The sequence below is a fragment of the Mustela lutreola genome, chromosome 14, assembly GCF_030435805.1.
Source record: "Mustela lutreola isolate mMusLut2 chromosome 14, mMusLut2.pri, whole genome shotgun sequence".
Taxonomy (NCBI): Eukaryota; Metazoa; Chordata; class Mammalia; order Carnivora; family Mustelidae; genus Mustela; species Mustela lutreola.
Window position 1 is genome coordinate 35671968 of NC_081303.1, and position 21366 is coordinate 35693333.

At 39.2% G+C, this 21366-nt stretch overlaps 1 protein-coding gene across 1 annotated transcript in view; it reads right to left on the reverse strand.

The window, feature by feature from the left end:
- Positions 1-547: 547 nt before the first annotated feature.
- The window catches only part of KLHL20 (kelch like family member 20), a 61687-nt gene continuing 40868 nt past the window's right edge, over positions 548-21366 (reverse strand). The window contains exons 7-12 of the mRNA XM_059145494.1: positions 18223-18406; positions 15980-16123; positions 6683-6816; positions 5499-5707; positions 3477-3583; positions 548-1220 (exon numbers count right to left, since the gene is read on the reverse strand). Of these exons, the coding sequence (XP_059001477.1) occupies positions 1136-1220; positions 3477-3583; positions 5499-5707; positions 6683-6816; positions 15980-16123; positions 18223-18406 (863 nt within the window). The 3' untranslated portion in view covers positions 548-1135. The remainder of the gene's footprint in view (positions 1221-3476; positions 3584-5498; positions 5708-6682; positions 6817-15979; positions 16124-18222; positions 18407-21366) is intronic.

Here is a 21366-nt window from a genome sequence, read left to right on the forward strand (position 1 = left end):
AGGATAATGATATATAATTTGTATAAAAGAACCAAGATTTTATTAATAAAATGCCTCAATTTCACACTCATTAGCATGTATTATTACATGAACTGAAGAATTCATTCCCTTGGAGGCTGTGATTACAGGTAAGCCTCAGCTTCAGCAGGCCTGAGCGTCAAGTGTAAATTGCATAACAGTATTCACTGCTGGGGAGAGGATATTTCTCCCTGCTGGTCCTTAGTAGCAATAAGGAAACAAGAAGGAAAGTTGTTTCAGTCAGTAATATTTCTGAGCAAAAACTTTTGCAGAGTAGCACATGATTCTATTGGAGGATTCTCAAGACAGCATATAAGAAGGGTATACTGTTTCAATAGAGGCACTGAGCAGAGCTCTAGAGCTAGCAGAAGTTCTATGAAAATATTATGAAAAAAGAGTAAATACAGTGGAAAACAAGTTCATATGGAAGGAAACAAGATGCAAACTTGCACTGATGAAAACTTTAGTGTCTGAGTCCTGCTTTTATCTACTTACTATTCCTTTTGAATTGTACTATTTAAAATGAGTGTTTCTTTCTTCTTCTTCTTCTTTTTTTTTTTTTTTTTTTTTTGTAGATTTTCAAGTCTTCTGGTGCTTAGTGTAAGCATGATGGCTAAACAATGCCCTTGGCATACCTATCTTTATCACTGGTAGTCCTTGAAAGTTGCGGAGTCGTGTGGATGGAGTGCCTGAAAATAACCAGATCATGTAGAGCCCTTCTCCCTTAATTAGTATTTTCAGACTTAATATCTTAAAAATAAACCTTGCTCCTTGGAATTTTTTCTTTTCCTTTTTTTTTTTTTTTGTCCTTTTTTAGTGGGAGGAAGGCTAAACCCAAAGCAAAACAAAACGAAACAATGACAAAAAACCCAACAACAAAAAACCCATGATAAATTAAAACCAAAAATAAATATTCTGCACAGAGTTGAGAATTTTTGTGCAAAGATGGCATCTTGCAGTTGAAGTACTTTCATTGTATTTGTATTTCCATATGTTGAGGCACCGGCAACGAATAAAATTTGTTCTAATGTTTTCTTGAGCTATACAAAGCTCCAAAGTCAAAAGTCAAAGCTCTCCAGAATACAGAGAAGCATGTACATGACTGTCTTCTAGATGTTCACCATATATGGGATTCACAATGTGTCATTTTAATAACTCCTACACCACCCCCCAGCCGACGGTAATTCATCCCGCCATATAACCTGCAAAGAAAGAAAATCAGATTTCAAAGTGGGAAAAGCACTGTTTCTTCTGTAACTTAGATGTTAATAAAACACATTTTTTATCATAACTAGTATTTTTAGGTTCATACATCTCTTCCAAAGATTAGGACCTGGAATTGAGCAATGGCAAGTAACAGAATTACGTCAGACATTGGGTGAAAAGGTCTCGTTTCTAGGATACTGTTTCAAGAATAAAAGAGCATTGTATCCACATTTTGCCTAATGACCTTATACCTTTACACCCTAAACTGACTTTTAACAATTACATAGACTCATATCCTACATTTTTGTCTAGTTTTGACCACAGCTATCTTATTTCCCTACTCACATTTCCGTCAGCCTAAACACTGATAACTTATTTTTATTTTTAAATATCTTATATGTATTCTACAAACCTCCTCCTTTATGGAACAAACCTGGCTATGAGTAAATAAAGTCAGCCATCTAGGTTTTTTTTTTCTTTTTGTAGATTTTATATATTCATTTGACAGACACAGAGGACAAACGGGGAGCAGCAGAGGGAGAGGGAGAAGCAGGCTCCCCGTAAGCAGGGAGCCCGATTTGGAGCTTGATCTCAGGATCCTGAGGTCATTCAAAGTTAAAAGATTTACATGGAAAAGAATATTAGAGCCTCTGTCCGCTGTAAGGTTAAACTGGTTTAAGTTTGGGATATGTAACTACAAAAATTTAGATCGTAATTCTCAACAGATGATCCTTAAGAATTTCATAAATATTACTTGGTCACATATTACTAATTCTATTTAGTGACAGCTACAGAGAAATAGGTCCTTATGTAGGATCATGGTGATTAAGAAGCAAAAGCAAATCTGGCAATCTTCCCAAAGATCTAAACACTGAAAGCTGAATATGCAAGAAAATATGCCACAAGAGGGAGGCTCCTCTTCAGGAAAAGCTCCCATTATCTCTCTCTCCCTCACCTCTATTAGGTTTGGCTAAAATGTTACCTTTGCAGTCAGGACTGCCTAGGCCACATTTTAAAAGAAACTCATCCCTGGACAGCCCCACTCCCTTGGCTCTTCCCCATAGTGGTTCTACCCCCTGACACGGTACTTGTTAGTCTCCTTACTAGAACATTCGAGCCAGGAGAGCAGGGAATTTTGGTTTTGTTCACTGTTGTATCCCTGATGTCTAGAACACTCAGTACACCTCTACTTAACAAGGTTGTGAAAATGTGATGTAGTAGAAGCCAAAAGTGTACAACGACTGACTTGTAGTCTGACTTCAGTGCTATGGTCAAGTCATACAGAGCCATGAGAGAAAGGCAGAAGAATCCAAAGAATGTCATTTAAACATCTGTAAAAGTGTGGCTTTCCCAGACACGAAGACTGTACTTTTTAAAGTATTTTATTTATTTATTTGAGAGAGAGCATGCGTGGGTGGAAGGGGGAAGGGCAGAGCAGAGGGAGAAACAGGCTCCCAGCTGAACGCAGAGCCTGAGGAGGGGCTCAGTCCCAGGACCCCGAGATCATGACCTGAGCCGAAGGCAGACACTTCATCAACTGAGCCACCCAGGTGCCCCGAAATAAGCTATTTAAGAAAAAAGTAAGGGGTGCCTGGGTGGCTCAGTTGGTTAAGCATCTGCCTTCAGCTCAGGTCACGATCCCGGGAGCTTAGGTCATGATCCCGGGATTGAGCCCTACATCAGGCTCCCTGCTCAGCAGGGAGTCTGCTTCTCCCTCTGCCCCTGACTCCCCTCATGTTCTCTCTCTCTCTCTCTCTCTCGCTTAGTCCTTCTGTTTCTCTCTCAAAAAACAAAATCTTTAAAAAATAAATGAGTAAAAAATAAAAATAAAGTAACTGTAGTTTGTTTTTTCTTGGGCATAAAGCTGCCCAGAAAAACACCAAAAAAATTGTGACAGATTAGAGGCAAGAGATCTAAGTTCTATCACTAACTTGCCTCATTTTATTTCTCAGTGCCTTACTTACCTCAGTGGAACATGATGGGGCTAGAGAGGAAATTATTTTGTTTCTGTGTTTTCCATCTCCACTATAAAACTGAACAGTTACCAAAGGGAAGAGGTTGTAAGACGTCAGTCACTTCAGAGCAATGAAGTCACAATAAGCCATCAAATATGGGTAAATTGGAGCTCTCTCATGAGCTATAAGAGCACTTCTCAATGTACGGACCATCCCCATTTGGATGGTCATGCGGACCTTATGCCCATGATTTTCATCTCAGCACTGAGGTGCTCTGCAATGTAGCGTAAAGGTTACCTCCATGTATTGGCATCAGGATCAAACACTTCAATGGTCTTCAAGTATGTGGTGCCATCGAAGCCGCCTACAGCCATGAGCTGTCCATTCACTACGGCCAGGCCAACCTACAGGACCAAAACACAGCGGCTGCTGAAGATGCCAGAGAATCACTGGGAAAATCTGGACTAGTTTCTAGATAAATCTTCCTAACAAAAGAGAATTCTTTATGACCTTGCATTCTGGTTTACTTGGACACAGAGAAAAAAGTAACGACAAAAATCTGTTACATCATGGGAACAATAAAGTTATACATACAATTAGAATATTTTTACAGTCAAAAATATAAATTTCTTAAATTTTTGGAAAAGCATCACTGGGAGTGGGCAAGAACTTCCAAACTGCTCTCACTTCTTCTGGTATTTGCCTATTCTAACCCACCAGCTAAACTGCCACTAAAATTCTGTTTAAATTACAGATCTAACCACGCTGTCACTCTCCTCTAAAAACTTTCTAGGTCTCCCTACTGCCCTCCAGAAATCCACACTAGCCCACGTTTTAGCCTCACTGCCTAAGGTACCCACCACTGCAAGAATACTGATTCAACAGCTAGTCCCAGGAAGACCACGTTCTTCATGCCGCCATACTTTGTACATGTAGTTCCCTGGCTGGTGTCTTCTTTCCTTCTTCTGGAAATCTTATTTTTCTTTCATGGCCTAGCCTACATGAGACTTTCTCTGGTAAGTCTTTTCAGTGCCCCCGAACACAAGAAGCATAATCTCCCACACTCTCTTATAATGCACTTGCCCTGACTCTGAGGTTTATTTTATTTTATTTTATTTTATTTTTATTTTATTTTTTTTTTAAAGATTTTATTTATTTAATTTGACATACAGAGATCACAAGTAGGCAGACAGGCAGGCAGAGAGAGAGAGAGAGAGGAGGAAGCAGGCTCCCTGCTGAGCAGAGAGCCTGATGCGGGTCTCGATCCCAGGACCCTGAGATCATGACCTGAGCCGAAGGCAGTGGCTTAACCCACTGAGCCACCCAGGCACCCTATTTTATTTTTTTTAAACGGTTAGCTGTAAACATTTCCATTTCCTTCACTAACTTGGGAGCTCCCTGTGGGGTTGTACTTACTTTTTTCTTTCCTAGCACAGAGTAAGCACTTAATAAATATTTGCTAAATATATATAAATATATATTTGTATATATAAATAAATATTTGCCAAATATAGCAGTGAAAACAATAGGAACGTGACCTAGAAACTATTAATCACCAGTAATAAAGAGAGCCACAGATGTGGGAATGTTTTGACTCGCTGATGCCTACCAGTGATAGTCCCCAATTTGCACAAACCAGAATTTACTCCCTTTTCTCCTCAGATTATGGAGTCTTAGCTGCTGCTATGTTCTCCCACCCGTTGTCCTACATCGATGCACTCCTGACACAACCAGTGGTTTATGGGTTACATTTCACTCTGAACCAAACATCCTAGGATGGATGAATGCTGAACTCTCCCTGGAAGTCTCTTGGAGTCGCATGTCATCCGTGGTCTAGAACATGACACAGGTCACACTGACCAGGTCTAAACCACAGATGGGACAGGCTCCAACCAGTGCCTGGTGGTGGGACCAGATGTATTTCTGCCTAAACATCTGTATTGGTGTGCCAACTACTTACAATATTACCTAGGAATATTCGTTAGGAATATTTAGCTCTAATTGAGAGGGATGAATATAGGTGAAGTCAGATAAGGTAGTGGATAAGACAGGGTAAGCTCTTTCCAGAAAACAATCGATGAAAAATAAATCACAAAAAATAATTCTATTATTAAGGAAATGATTGACTATAAGATATTTAACTACTTGAGATAATAGCAATTAGGAGAAATTAATTTTTTCCAGGATTAAAGAAAGTAGCAGGGGTTGTTTTGCCTCAACAGTGCACCTCCTTCCTGCGCCAGTATTTTATAGATCGGAGCTCTCCTGCACAGTCCTGTCTTTGTGCTTTTTTCCAGTTTTCAGCAGGTGGGCACTTACTCCGCTACGGCGGGATGTCATAGCCACCACCGGAGACCACTGGTTAGTTCTGGGGTTGTATCTCTCCGCGCTGCTAAGCTCTGTAGTGTCATCTCTACCTCCTACGGCATAGATCATGTCCTGATACACAGCACAGCCTAGGTGTTTCCTCCGCGTCCCCATAGGAGCTATGGTGTGCCATCTGTTTTCCTGAGGATTGTAGCGCTCTACTGCAGGGGGAGAAAAAAAACCCAGCAAGTGACCATTCAACCATTTCTTCTCACTTCTAGTTTTCCTCATAGCCATTAAAACTTTGTGATAATACATATTTTTAATACACAGTCTGATTTTTCTTCTGGAAAGGACTTGTATACCCTTGGACAAAACCATTATAATCTCATCAGGGACTACTGGTTTCGTTTGTGTAAGGGATGGTGGAAAGGGCACGTGTGGAGTCAAGGTACCTTCGTTCGTGTGGAGTCAAGGTACCTTCGTTCTAGTTCTGACTACATGACTCGTGGCCTCACCTTATCTTCAAATGAGGGGATTAGACTACAGGACCTGTAGCCACCATTCCGTACTTGTAACTGATTGTCATAATCAGACACTGTATTCCCTTTGCCTGTATTCCTACTGTATTCTAAGCAGGAGACAAGATATGTGACTGTGCGTCTGATGCGAGTGCCACACTAATATCCTTAGGTAAAAATATCCATTATCTCTCAACGGAAAGGACTAACACATAAACCAGCTTATAGCTATAACTTATTTATTCTTACATTACAATATAGGTTTTGTCTTTTTCTTGGTTTTGGCTTTTTTAAGGAGAGCTGGTTAGGGGTGAGGCAGAGAAATAATCGTATTAGGAAAATAGTTCTTTGGTTCGTTATAAATTCCTAGAAGTTTATAAAGAGAAGGGAGAAAGAAGTACTCTGGGAATACACTAGAAGAATACAGCTGCAGAAGGAGCTGAGGAAGAGCTGGGAGTTGTACTCTAAGGGGAAAACAATTTTCAATTATTTAGATTATTATAAATAATCATATCATTTATATAAATATGATTATACAAATCATTTTAATTTTACAATTTATATTTACAATTTAAGATTACAGGATAACATGGCTTTTTATACTTTTCTGTAGTGGGAGTCTCTGGAGGCATGTGTTGCTCTGGGGGAATCGGACTGACGCTGGAAGGGACTAACCTGTGTTGAGTGGAGATGTCCCATCAGAGCCACCCACAGCGTATAAGAACCCTCCTAACACAGCCACGGCCACGCCGAGTCTTCTGGTGCTCATAGAAGCCACTCGCGTCCATTTGTTTTCCTTTGGATCATACCTGCAGTGAGGGAGAAACTGAAGACTGCACGCCTGCTTCTCTGAAGTGAGGCCTTTTTCCTAAGGTGTGAAATAATGCTAAAAAAGACATGTTGGCTACACACACCTGAGATGGTCAAAATGCACAATGAGAATCTAAGAGATTTTACTTAGTTACTAAGGGAAAAAGTCTTAGAATTTGTGCCTGTGTCAGTTACTAAGTTGTTTTCTACACTCTTGTCTTGTGGTACCGGGGCCGGAACTCTGAAAACAACCTTTCTCCTTTGCCAAGCTGGCTCTCTGTCAGATTCTGCCGAGAGGAAGGACTAGCTGCTGGACGTCTCTGGGAGAAGGGACAGACTCCCTTCTGTTTGTCTGCCAATCCTGGTAGTGCTGCCTCAGCCAAGGCCCTTGAACTCTGACTAAACCGGCTACTTTCAGTCTCTAGCCTTTTCCTGGCACTTCCCAAACTAGCCTGGTGCTTCTTGGAGGCAGCCCCCTTGTTCTAATCACCCCCAAACTCCGTGACTTCAGGTAATTTTATTACCTTTCCTGTCTCAGGGGTCAGGAATTTGGGAAGGGCCTCGCATGGAAGTTCTGGCTCGGAGTCTGACGTGGTTGCTGTCAGACTGGGGCTGGGGCTGCAGGAGCAGAGCGCTAAAGCAGCGGGCGGCCAGCTGGCTGTCCCTCCAGGAAGCCTCACGATCTCTCCGGGTAGACCTCCCAGCACAGCAACCTCAGACAGCTCCAGGCTTCCCAGGCGCCCCAAGAGATCCAAGTAAAAGATGCATCTTTTATGACCCGGCTTCAAAAGTCACACACACAGTGCCACCTTGGCCGCTGTCGTAAGGCAGCCCAGAACCAAGAGGCGAAAACGGAAATCCTACCTTTCAATCAGAAGAGTGTCCAAATGATACAGAGCGTGTGAAATGACAGGTGCTGTTACCACCTTCGGAAAATAAAATCTTCCACAATCAGCCAGGAAGAGAAGCCTTTGTGGAGGCGCGTCACAGTTCAAGCTCCGTGGCATCTCTCCTCTCGGCTACGAGGCTCCCTAACTCTCCTCTCTCTCCTTCATGTTCCCAGATCTGGGTTCCTACCGTTAATTCAGTGTCCTCTGTTTGTTTTTTTCAGCCTTTCTAGATCTGCTAGCCAGTTTTTGAATACTAAATTCTCTCTACCAAATAACTGGTACGGCTTGTTTTCTTTATTGAGTCCTGATTGATAAATTACTAGTGGTCAGAAATATGACAAAAATCACTTGGAATAGGGCTGGCATTTTATTGCATGGGTGGGAAATTCTGTTAGTCTATTAAGTACTGTTAGCAAACTCTACCACTATTGCAGGAAATACACAACAAATGATACTGGAAATAGACCTCGCTCTTAAGAAGAAAGTGAGGGAGATGGAACACATTTTAAGGAAAAACCTCCAAACAGATTCTGTGAATGTAGTCACTAATACAGATGAATGCAGCAGAAATATAAATCCTGGAGAATGGAGGTCCTGGAGAAAGGTTGTGGTTAAGTCAGTGATGGTCTCCTGAGGTTCATGCACTTTTCTTTTTTAAAAGATTTTACTTATTTATTTGCGAGAGAGAGAGAGAGAGAGAGAGAGAGAGAGCAAATGAGCAAGGGTAAGGGGAGGGGCACAGGAAGGAGAAGCAGACTCTCCGCTGAGCAGGGAGCCCAATGCGGGGCTCCATCCCAGGACCCGGGGATCATGACCTGAGCTGAAGGCAAATGCTTAATGACTGAGCCACCCAGGCACCCCAGTTTATGCACTTTGAATAAAGTTTATCTTTCAGCCCTTTTGGAAAATTCTCAGCGGAAAATTCTATCTGCAAATACTGCTTCTGGTCTCTCACTCTCCTTTTCTTCTGGGACTCCAATCACATGTATGTTGTACTGTTTGTGTGTCCCATGAGTCTCTTACAGCCTGTTCTTTCCATTCTGTTTTCTCTGTTCTTCCTCTGTTTGGATGGTTTCTATTAATCTGACTTTGAGTTCATTAACTCCATCTTCTGTTGTGTTTGGTCTACTTTTACTGTGTCTAGTTAATCTCATTTCAATGAGTTCTTAATTTTAGATATATTTTTCAGTTGTAAAATGCACATCTTATTTTTATATTCCAATTCTATATTAAAATTCTCTAATCTTTTATCCATTTTTAATCTTTCCCCCTATTTTATTTAATGTATTCATTATACTTCTTTTAAAGTTTTTTTTCTGTTAACTCTGTGGATCATTTATTTTTATTAAAAAAATTTATTTATTTGAGAGAGAGGGAGTGAACATATGTAAGTGGGGAAAGAGTTAGAGGGAGAGGGAAAGGGGAAAAATCTCAAGCCAACTCCTTTCTGAGCATGGAGCCCTACGCAGGGCTCTATCTCACCACCATGAGATCATGACCCGGGCTGAAATTTACTGAATGAGCCACCAGGCGCCCTTAAACATAGGTAAGTCTGCTTCTATTGTCTATTTTTTTCTCTCACCTACTGGCCATATTTTTCTTTCTGCACACATTTAGTAATTTTTTATTTTAGCTGGACATTTCTATAATGGGATGGAATTCTAGAAATTAGAAGTCAATATTATCCCCTCATTCCGCACCACCCCTGTACGCACCTTTCCTGGCCACCAGCGGTGGATCCACTCTCTCCTGTATTAGGCAGAGAGGATGAAATATTGATCACCCCAGTTCAATCAGGAATTGAGTTTTGTTAGACTCAGTCCACCTCAATTTTCAAATGTTGCAAGGATGAAAGCTATCCTGAATTTGTCACAGCCCCGCCCCCGCCCCTGCAGGATTTTATCTTCTAAGCAGTGTCAGGTTGCATTGAATTTCACTCATCCTAGTACCCCAGTCTCCTGAGCTACCCCAGCACTCAGCAACCATCTCATGGAGAAAAACAGCAGTATGTTTGGAACTGTTCTAGATTCCAATCTGTCATGCCAACCTGCATGACTATTAAAAGTTCTACTGTTTTACTTCTCCTCCAGGTGAATCCCTTTCAATATTTCAAGTCTAATATTCAATACTTCAGACTTGGCAAATATCAGGGAAGAAAACAGCTGATGATCTCAGATCACATAAATGGGCTCTCTCTTCAATGGAATTTTAGTTCATCTCATGTTACTTCCACATGTCTCTGAGGTCTTAAAAAATATATTTATACTCGCACTTTTTCCTACTTGTTGCAGTGGGAGTGACGGCTGGCACTACTTACTGCATGCTACTCGGAAGCATAAGTCTCTGCATAATTTTTAATTATAAAATAATACATTGCTTCAGAAAGCCACAAAAATATGCAGTTTATTGAGTAATTATAAGTAAAGCCCATCACCCAGGCCAAGAAAAATAACTTGGCCTGCCACACTGGAAGCCTTCCCATGTGTCTCTTTCCAAACTCAATGCCTTCTTCCCCAAAGGATAACCATTATCCTGATTTTTACAGTAATCATCTCCTTGAGTTTCTTTATAGTTTCTCCCACCCAAGTGTGCATCCCTTATTTTTGTTTGTTATAATTTTTTTAAAGCCTCTTTTTATCTACAGATTTTTTTCCTCCATTTCCCATTTCCTCCTGCACCCCCCAATCCAATTCATCTTTTAGAACCTGGGGCATTTGATCTGCAATTTCCCCCACAAGATGGATTTGACTGGCTAGACAGAGTGCAATTGCACACACTGGCTTGTCCTCTGTATGTTCCACAAATTGGCAGCTGGAGCCAGAAGTTTGATCAGACCACATTTGGTCCCTTTGACAAAACTACAGAAGGTGATATGTTAGCAGCTGCTAATTATTAATGCTCAGGCCCATTTATTTACTGAGTGTTACATAATGGTTATATCCAACCATTTATTTTATTTTTTTGGGATTTTTTTATAAAGAAACAATCCTCAGGGTGCCTGGATGGCTCAGTTGGTTGAGCGGCTGGCTCTTGATTTTGGCTCAGGTCATAACCTCAGGGTCTTGGGAGCAAGCTCTGCATCGGGCTCTGTGCTTAGTGGGGAGTCTGATTTAGGAATCTCTCTCTTCCTCTGCACCCCTCCCCTCATACTCTCTCTCTTTAAATAAATAAATATATCTTAAAAAAAAAAAAAAGGAACAATCCTTTTATCAACTGTTTTGTACCCAATTCACATGTGATAAAGTTTATACAAGAAAGGTTGGGTATATGTGTGCTTCTTTCACTTTATTTACTAGTACTCAAGATGATAAATTCATTCCCTGTGATCTTCTGAAGGCAACTAAATAGGGTTTTTATTTTTTAAACATCAACAGGAACTCATAGATTTAAATATATTTATTGGATTTTAATCAGTCACAATTATCTCTTTTAAAGTTAAAAACTGTCCCATTTTGGGCACCTGGGTGGCTCAGTGGGTTAAGCCTCTGCCTTCGGCTCAAGTCATGATCTCAGGGTCCTGGGACTGCTCCCCTCTTTCTCTCTGCCTGCCTCTCTGCCTACTTGGGATCGCTCTCTCTCCAAATAAATAAATAAAATATTTAAAAAACAAATGAAAACAAACCAAAAACTATCCCATCTCTGGTCAAATGGGAACATCTTCAAGTTTTCTCTTGAGTCCTTTAGACATCTCCTAGTCTTTGATAGGTTGCTTATTATCTGGTATGACAAGCTAGGCCAGGCTTATTGGTACATTTCCTGTCCTAAATCTGGAATCAGATATTTCTCCAAGAATCCCTTATTTCTTTTAGGGAAATGGAACTTCAAAACACAATCTAGGAACAGAGCTGTTAACTGCCACTAGTTGGTCATTATTTCTAGGCCTCTTTGGTTGACAGAGCTAGAATATAATTTTATTTTTAATGAATAACTTAATACAAATTGAAATTCAGGACTACAGGTCCTTTTACTTAACTTCTTCTATTTTACATTTATATTCTTCCATAGTAAGAATCCTAGTCTTCAAGAACACAGGAGATGACAGAATTATAATAACCTATACCCTTTTCCTTTATTCCACGTTATATCTTAGATTAGCAATACTCTGACTTCAATATCCCTGAGAAAAATTAAAATTCTTTTTGCGTATCTCTTCCCTTTCTCCTCCCACTTTTAAAAATATTTATACCACATCTGCACAGACTGAGCATATAGCCAGTGCATACTACTCTCTCTTTTAACTCTGTTTACTCAGAGTTCTCCAATTCCCTCTATGTTTCATGCTCACCCTCCATCAATGTCTCTAGTAATTTTGTCTGAAGCTTGTTCCGTAGTAGATCATTCAGTAAGGACTCATGGGAACAGTATTGCGATTTCTTACGTGTTAATAGTTTGTCTGCGCCCTTCATACTTCAAAGTCATTTTCTCTAGGTATAAAATCCTTAGCTTACATTTTCTTTGAATATCTTAAATGTCATTCCATATTCTTCTAGCATAAAATACTGCTTTCAAAAAGTACGATAGTAATCTAAATCTTTTTCCTATATAATAAATAGCGTACTTTTTTGTTGATTGACTAAAGAATTTGTTTCCTTTTTCTTCAAGGTCCTGTAATTTTACTGGAACATATCTTGGTGTTGACTGTTCTGGGTCAGTATTCAGAGAATACAGTATATTCTTTCAATAAACAATCTCAAATTTTTTATTAGAACAGGAAAATAATTTTCAATTATAGTTATTAGCATTTGTTTTATTCCTTTGCTTTGTTTTGGTTCCTCACGGACTCCTATTATCTGTGTATTAGATTTTTTTTTTTAAAGATTTTATTTATTTATCTGACAGACAGAGATCACAAGCAGGCAGAGAGGCAGGCAGGGAGAGAGAGGGGGGTAAGCAGGCTCCCCGCCGAGTAGAGAGCCCAATGCAGAGCTCGATCTCAGGACCCTGAGATCATGACCCGAGCCAAAAGCAGAGGCCTTAACCCACTGAGCCACCCAGGTGCCCCTGTATATTGGATTTTTAACCTATTGTCAATACTTGTTACTATCTCACATATCCTTTTTGTTTCTTTTTTATATTTCTGATTTTAAAACATTTCCTCTTTCACCTTCTGTCTTCCAGTATAATCTGTTTTGTTTACTTGTTCTAGTTTAATCTTCATTCTGAAGTGATTTTTCCTCTTATTTCTAATATTTTTCTGAGTTTGGTCATCTCATATTTGGGTTTTTCAAATTCTGACTTACGTAGTGTTTTCATGTCTTATATCACTTTCCTAATGTCTGTTAGTACATTGTGAAATAGTTGATCACTGTTTTGATCTGCTCTGTGGGTATGTCTTTCTGCTGTGCTTTCACTGTCTATAGAGATGTTATTCTGCTGCTTATTCTCTCTACAATAACTCTGTATTGGATCTAACCTTGGTACTCTGCTGTTGTTCATTTTTTATGAAAGGAGTTTTCCTGAGGTAGTGGTTCATGGTGATTTTCTAACTTCATGGAACTCTAGTTTTTTCATATAGTGTTAAAAAAAAAAGTATAGTGGTTTGCCTCCTGAGATTTACTGGTTTTATTCACTGGTCCTCCTTTTTATCTTGGCCTTCTCTTCTCACTGTATATTAATCTTGTCTCACTCATTTTTGGTCCTGCACCAGAAGTGTGGGCCCTGTTCAGGAAGGTCATACAGTTGGTCAGTTTTGAGGGTTCCTAGGGCTAGATGGCTCTAGCCTAGCTGGTTCCCAGCTACAGTGGCTTTGCACCACTCCTCTTTCCACCCTGGGGTATTTGGCAATGTCTACAGACTTCTGGTGTCACAAACAGGTGTGTGCTACTGGCAATTCGTGGGCCGAGGCCAAGGACGCTGGTAAACATCTGAAAATGCACAGGATTGCCTCCACAACAAAGAATTATGTGGCCCAAAACGGCAGTAGTGCTGAGGTTGAGCATCCCTCTTCTAAGTCCTTCAGATCCTATTATAGGTCCCTTGCACTCTATACTGGGATTGAGCAAAACCCTTCTTTGTTTCAGCTGTTGGTCATAAATGTTCCCTTCACTCTTTCTAGTAAATAAACATTGCCTGCTTTGGGGTTCTTCTGTTCTTAGATCTGTCATAGTTCTGACTGCTTTTCTCTATTTTCTCCTGCATAGACACTGGTATCATGCAGGTCTTGCGGCTTTCGGTACTTTGCCTTTGCCCATTCATATTTTGGTGTTTATGAAAATCCCCCCTCCCCTAGTTATATTTTAAATGTCCATAGGGCTTTTTTTTTTCTTTAAGTTGTGGTAGAATTTACCAACATAACCATTTTTAAATGTACAGTTCAGCAGTGTTAGGTACATTCACACAGTCACTGAACCAAGTTCCATAACTTGTCCATGGTTTTTAGCTTTGTTATCTATTGCTCTGTTCTTCTGTGGGTATTTGGAAAGATTAAAGAATTATGCTATTGTTGTTATCTTCCCAGAATCCTCTTGCATAGAGTTGTGTTTTTTTTTTAAAAGATTTTATTTATTTACTTGACAGACAGAGATCACAAGTAGGCAGAGCAGTAGGCAGAGAGAGAGAGAGGAGGAAGCAGGCCCCCGCCCCCCGTGGAGCAGAGAGCCCAATGCGGGGCTCAATCCCAGGACCCCAGGATCACTACCTGAGCAGAAGGCAGAGGCTTTAACCCATGAAGCCACCCAGGTGCCCCTTGCATAGAGTTTTGAAAGTGGAGAAATAAGTTTCTTAACAGAAAAAAGAAGTAGCTTTCAAGAGTTACCTACAACTTAATCTCTATTTAAGACAGTTAAACACTTCAACTTAAACATGGCAACTCAACTAGTAAATGGTATTTGAAAAATTCTGAAAAGTCATGAAGCATTTCTTTTTAGGAAGTGAAGATGAAATATGGAACACGGGGCACCTGGGTGGCTCAGTGGGTTAAAGCCTCTGCCTTCAGCTCGGGTCATGATCCCAGGGTCCTGGAATCAAGCCCTGCATCGGGCTCTCTGCTGGGCAGGGAGCCTGCTTTCTCCTCTCTCTCTCTCTGCCTGCCTCTCTGCTTGTTTGTGATCTCTGTCAAATAAATAAATAAAATCCTAAAAAAAAAATATGGAACACATGAGACTCCAAATCTAATCTCTAGGGCAGAATGACAAAAAAGTGATGGAGCAAGAAATTAAGAACAGGATGTATTTCACTAAAATTAACTGATTTGTAAGAGTATAAATTAAACTTCCATAGCCAACCTAGATTTCCCTAAGTACACTTCAAGAATTAATGAGAATCCATATACAAAATACTTTGGAGTATTTATACGATGTGCTAAACAAAGTATTACTACTTTAATCACTTTTTTTGGAGGAAGTCTGGGCAGTTATACATTAAGTACACTCCAAGTACTGGGAAAAAAAAATCAGAGCAGATTTCAGAAGTGTTATGCTTAATATCCTGTATGGATTATAATTTAGAATATGATTCCAGCTCTTCAGTTAGCCTCCATCAGTTTGAAAAACAGTTTGAAAAATCAGGTTATATCTCTCATCTTCTTAGACCCTTAAGATCATCAGAAAACGTTCCCCGAAAGCCCGTGGGATAGCCACTGAATGGTGGATTCCCTGGTATCCTAATCTGTTTCCTTTAAAGAGCCCTTTACATTTATTTATTTATTTATTTAGTTAGTTAGTTAGTTTCAGAGGTAGAGTTTAGTGACTCGTCAGTTGTATGTAACACCCAGTGCTCGTTACATCAAGCAGCCTCCTTAATGTCCAACACTTCCTTACCTCGTCCACCTCCTCAGTTCCCCTCCAGCAACCCTCAGTTTGTTTCCTAAAGTTAAAATCTCTTAAGGATTGTCTCCCTCTCTGATTTCATCTTGTTTTATTTTCCTCTCCCTTTCCCTATGAGCCTCTATTTTGTTTCTTAAATTCTACTTATGAATGAAATATTGAAATCATATGATAACTGTCTTTCTCTGACTGACTGATTTCACCTAGCATAATGCCCTCTAGTTCCATTCACATCGTTGCAAATGGTAAGATTTCATTTTTTGATAGCTGAGTAATATTCCATTGTATGTATATGTGTGTGTGTATCTATCTTTCTATCTATATCACATCATCTTTATCCATCCATCTGCCGGTGGACATCTGAGCTCTTCCCATAGTTTGGCTATTGTGGACACTGCTGCTATAAACACTGGGGTACAGGTGCCCCTTCAGATCACTATGCTTACATCCTTTGGGTAAATACCATTTATATTCTTTTAAAAAATTGAAAATGACTTAAAAAAAATTACCTCTCCACAATGTTGAGGCAGGACACGCCATCCTGGCCACCCACAGCATAGAGAAAGCCTCCGAGCACTGCCACACCAACACTTGTCCTGCAGGTACTTGTAGGAGCCACATCACTACTCCATTGGTTGGTTTTGGGGTCATACCTGCAGAGAGCACAGTAAGAGCAGTTTGTATTTCACAAAGAAAGTCTGGCTATATTTACATATTCTCTATTCTTTCCTCTAAATATGGGCTAATTAATAACAAAAGCATATGAAAAGCTAATTTAGGTTTTATTTTTTAAACTTAATTTTTACTCATACAAATTACGTACGAATATATTTTCTTTAAAACTTTTTTCAGAATGTTACAGCTAAAGCTAAATTTTCCTTTGAGTTCCACTAATTTCTGGTCTCTTCCCATTGTGACTTGGTGTATGTCCTTCAAGACTTACCAGTAAATTTATTTAATTATTCATTAAAAATATTTATTTATTTATTTTTAAAAAAGATTTTATTTATTTATTTGATAGAAATCACAAGTAGGCAGAGAGGCAGGCAGGGAGAGAAGGGGAAGCAGGCTCCCTGCTGAGAAGAGAGCCTGATGCGGGGCTCGATCTCAGGACCCTGAGATCATGACCTGAGCCGAAGGCAGAGGTTTTAACTCACTGAGCCACCCAGGCGCCCCAGTAAAATACTTAAAAAGGTATATTTATATGCAAGTATGTTTTCTTTACATAAATAATACTGAAGTAGTCATAGCTTTTTTACTCAACGTACTTCTGAGATCTATCTACGCTAATAGATAATATTCTAGATTTTTAAAATTGTGTGTGCCATTACATATTTCTGTTGATGTATCCTTACATTGTGTCTGACATTTTGCTATTAAAAACAGTGATTGCCCTTGTATATTTTTCCCTGAGCAAATAGACAATGACAACTAGAATCATGGGGCACAGAGTAGAGTCATTTTCAATTTAAAAAAATGCTGTCAAAAAAACTATCAAATTGCTCTTTGTGTAATCACATTAATTTTATTAGTTTCCAATTTAGTTAACTTTTTCTTTTTTTTCTATTTTTTCTTTTCCTTCTATTTTCTTGGGTTTTGTTGTTCTTTTTATAACCTCATAATTTAAAAGCATGATTTATTTTCTCATCTTTCTTATTTTCAAATGAATGTATATTAAGTTAAAATGCACTTTAAATTTCCCTCTGAATACACCTTAGTTGCAGTCCACACATTTTGATATATTTGGGCTTAATTGTTATTAAGCTGTAAATATTTAATCATTTTCATTTTTTAAAATTTTTATATTTTCAATTTTTTTAAGTAGGCTCTATGCCCAATGTGGGGCTTGAATTCACAACCTTGAGATCAAGAGCTGCATGGTCTACCAACTGAGCCACCCAGGCACCTCTAACTCAATTTATTTTTAAGTGTGTGTGTGTTTTTTTTTTAAAGATTTTATTTATTTATTTGACAGAGAGAGATCACAAGTAGGCAGAGAGGCAGGCAGAGAGAGAGGAAGGGAAGCAGGCTCCCTGCTGAGACTCGATCCCAGGACCCTGAGATCATGACCTGAGCCGAAGGCAGTGGCTTAACACACTGAGCCACCCAGGCACCCCTTAAGTGTGTTTTTTTTGAGCCGATCCCTGTTTTATATTTCAGCTATACAATCTAGATCTTTCCATGCTGCAGGATGTCACAGATATGTTAAGAATCACTGTAAATCAACACAGTTGAATGAAGAAGGGTATATGAAAGCAAGAAACTAGAACAATTATTGTAGGATTCCAATGTGCCAGGCATGATAACAGATAAGGGAAAAGACATTTTAACAATGATAGCCAATCAGATATGTACAAGTATGTTCAAAATACTTACAAAAAGGCAGAGGGATGAGTAACTAATTGCGTGGTGTCGGAGAAGGCTTTATATAGGAAATAATATTTGAGTCTTGAAGAGATATTCCAGGGAAGAAAGAACAGCATGCATACGGGTAGGCAAAGAGCAATAAAAGAGTTTAGTGTGTCCAAGGAAATACACGCAATTTGGTGGATCTGGAGTAGCACTGGGGAATAGTGGTGTGGCTGGGGGAGACTGCAAAAATAGGTCAGGTCGAGGTTACATTATGAAGGACTTATATGTCATGCTAAGGGGTCAAGGCTGCCAACTAGAGTCACAGATATAACAGTAAAGCAGCAATCACATTTGTTTCCTAGTTAACATCTCAATTAAAAAAAATTCAAATTGACCTTACCTTTCAACACTATTGAGATAAGAAGATCCATCATGGCCTCCTACTGCATAAAGCAGGTCATCAAGAACACTGACCCCAACTCCACATCGCCTTTTGCTCATTGAAGCTACCATTCGCCATTCGTTGGTCTGTGGATCATATCTTTCAACACTAGAAATGGCATCTCCACTGCACCAGCCACCGACTGGGGAAGTAATAGAAGTGGTCAGGAGAATACCTGTCCTAAAGCACATAAGGTATCACTCACTGCAAAACCAATTATCTCTAGAAGCAGGTCAAAACATAAGTTATGACTTCTACTTATTCTACTAGGGTTGTTATAACTTTAATTTTCTAAATAAGTTAGTATTAGGTCCATTTTACAGAGAAGGGCAAGGATACTAACTTAAATCAGACTGAGAAGTAATGTGGCATTTAATTGATCAAGCACTTTATTTAGGGAGGAAACTGGGGTCTGACTGTTACCTCTATTAAGCAATATGAACTTGGGACTATCTTGTAAACTACCTTATTTGCAAAATAAGGAATAAAAACTAAAAGTGAAATACTATACACACGAAACTGCTTTCTAAAGAATAAAACACTACATAAATGTAATTCGTTATTGGAAACTGAAAGAACTAAAACTGGACAAAAAATAACAAACATCGGTGATACGGTGAAAAGGGCATCCTCAGACACTGGCATGTATTCCTCTAATACTAGTGGAAATGCAAACTGGTACAGCCCCTCTGGAAGAGTATGGAGGCTCCTCAAAAAATTGAAAATAGAACTACCATACAATCCAGCAATCCCACTTCAGGATATTTATCCAAAGAAAATGAAAACACCAATTCGAATAGATAGATGAACCCCAATGTTCAATGTGGCATTATTTACAATAGCAAGATATGAAAGCAACCTAAGTATCTACTGATAAATGAATAGGTATGTATCACATATATACAACTGAAAATTACTCAGCCATAAAAAAGAAAGAAGGAAATCTTGCCATTTGCAACAATATAGTTGAATCTAGAGGGATCCAACTAAGTGACATAAGTCAGACACAGAAAAACAAACAGAATACAATTTCACTTAGGTGGAATCTAAAAAATAAAACAAACAAAACAAAACAGAAATAAACTCAAAGATATAGGAAACAAACTACTGGTTACCAGAGCAAGGAAGGTTTATGGAGTGGCTGAAATAGGTAAAGGGGATTAAGAGGTACAAATTTCCAATTTAAAATAAATTAGTCATTGGGTGTAGCAGAAGGAATACAGTCAATAATACTGTAATACATTTGGTGGTGATACATGGTAACAAGGATTATTTTGTAATGCAAAAAATATGAAATCACTATGATGTATACCTGAAACTAACAAGATACTATATAGTAATTATACTTTTTTTAAGTTTTATTTTTTAGTATTCCAAGATTCATTGTTTATGCACCACACCCAGTGCTCCATGCAATATGTGCCCTCCTTAATACCCACCACCAGGCTCCCCTATTCCCACACTCCTCTTCCCTCCAAAACCCTCAGTTTGTTTCTCAGAGTCCACAGTCTCTCATGTTTCATCTCCCCTTCTGATTTACCCCAATTCATTTTTCCTTTCCTTCTCCCAATGTCCTCCATGTTATTTCTTACGCTTCACACGTAAGTGAAACTACATGATAATTGACTTTCTCTGATGACTTATTTCACTCAGCATAATCTCTTCCAGTCCAGTCTATGTTCATACAAAAGTTGGGTATTCATCCTATCTGATGGAGGTGTATTATTCCATTGTACATATGGATCATTATCTTCTTTATCCATTCATTTGTTGAAGGGCACCTTGGCTTTTTCTACAGTTTGACGAATTTGGCCATTGGTGCTATGAACATTGGGGTATATATGGCCCTTCTTTTCACTACATCTGTATCTTTGGGGTAAATACCCAGTCGTGCAATTGCAGGGGCATGGGGTAGCTCTATTTTTAAGTTAAGGAATCTCCACACTGTTTTCCAAAGTGGCTGCACCAATTTGCATTCCCACCAACAGTGTAAGAGGGTCCCCCTTTCTCCATATCCTCTCCAACATTTGTTGTTTCTTGTCTTGTTAATTTTGGCCATTCTAACTGTTGTAAGATGGTATCTCAATGTGGTTTTGATTTGAATCTCCCTGATGGCTAATAATGATGAACATTTTTTCATGTGTCCGTTAGCGATTTGTATGTCTTCTTTGGAGAAGTGTCTGTTCATGTTTTCTGTCCATTTTTTGACGTGATAATCTGTTTTTTGAGTATTGAGTTTGAGGAGTTCTTTATAGATCTTGATATCAGCCGATCAAAATTTCACCCATGTTTTTCAAAGTGTTGGAACAAACAATCCTAAAATTTGTATGGAACCAGAGAAGACCCCAAATTGCTAAGGAAATGTTGAAAAAGAAAAACAAAACCGGAGGCATCATGTTGCCTGATTTCAAGTTTATGACAAAGCTGTGGTCACCAAGATAGCATGGTAGTGGCACAAAAACAGACACATAGACCAGTGGAACAGAGTAGAGAGTCCAGATATGGACCCACAACTCTATGGTCAAATAATCTTCGACAAAGCAGGGAAAAATAATACGGTGGAAAAAAGACAGTCTCTTCAATAAATGGTGCTGGGAAAACTGGAGAGCTATGTGTAGAAGAATGAAACGCGAGCCATTCTCTTACACCATACACAAAGATAAACTTGAAATGGATAAAAGACTCAATGTGAGGCAGGAATCTATAAAAATCCTGGAGGAGAACATAGGCAGTAACCTCTTTGACATCGGCCACAGCAACTTCTTTCAAGACATGTCTCCAAAGGCAAAGGAAATAAAAGTGAAAATGAACTTTTGGGACTTCATCAAGATCAAAAGCTTCTGCACAGCAAAGGAAACAGTCAATCAAAGAGGCAACCCACAGAGTGGGAGAAGATATTTGCAAATAACACTACGTTAATTATATTTTTAAAAAAACTATAAATCAGAAGCTTAGGTTTGTTTTTATTCTAATAGGGGAAGGGATTTTTTTTTTTTTAAATATTTTATTTATTTATTTGACAGAGAGAGATCACAAGTAGGCAGAGAGGCAGGCAGAGAGAGAGAGAGGGGAGGAAGCAGGCTCCCTGCTGAGCAGAGAGCC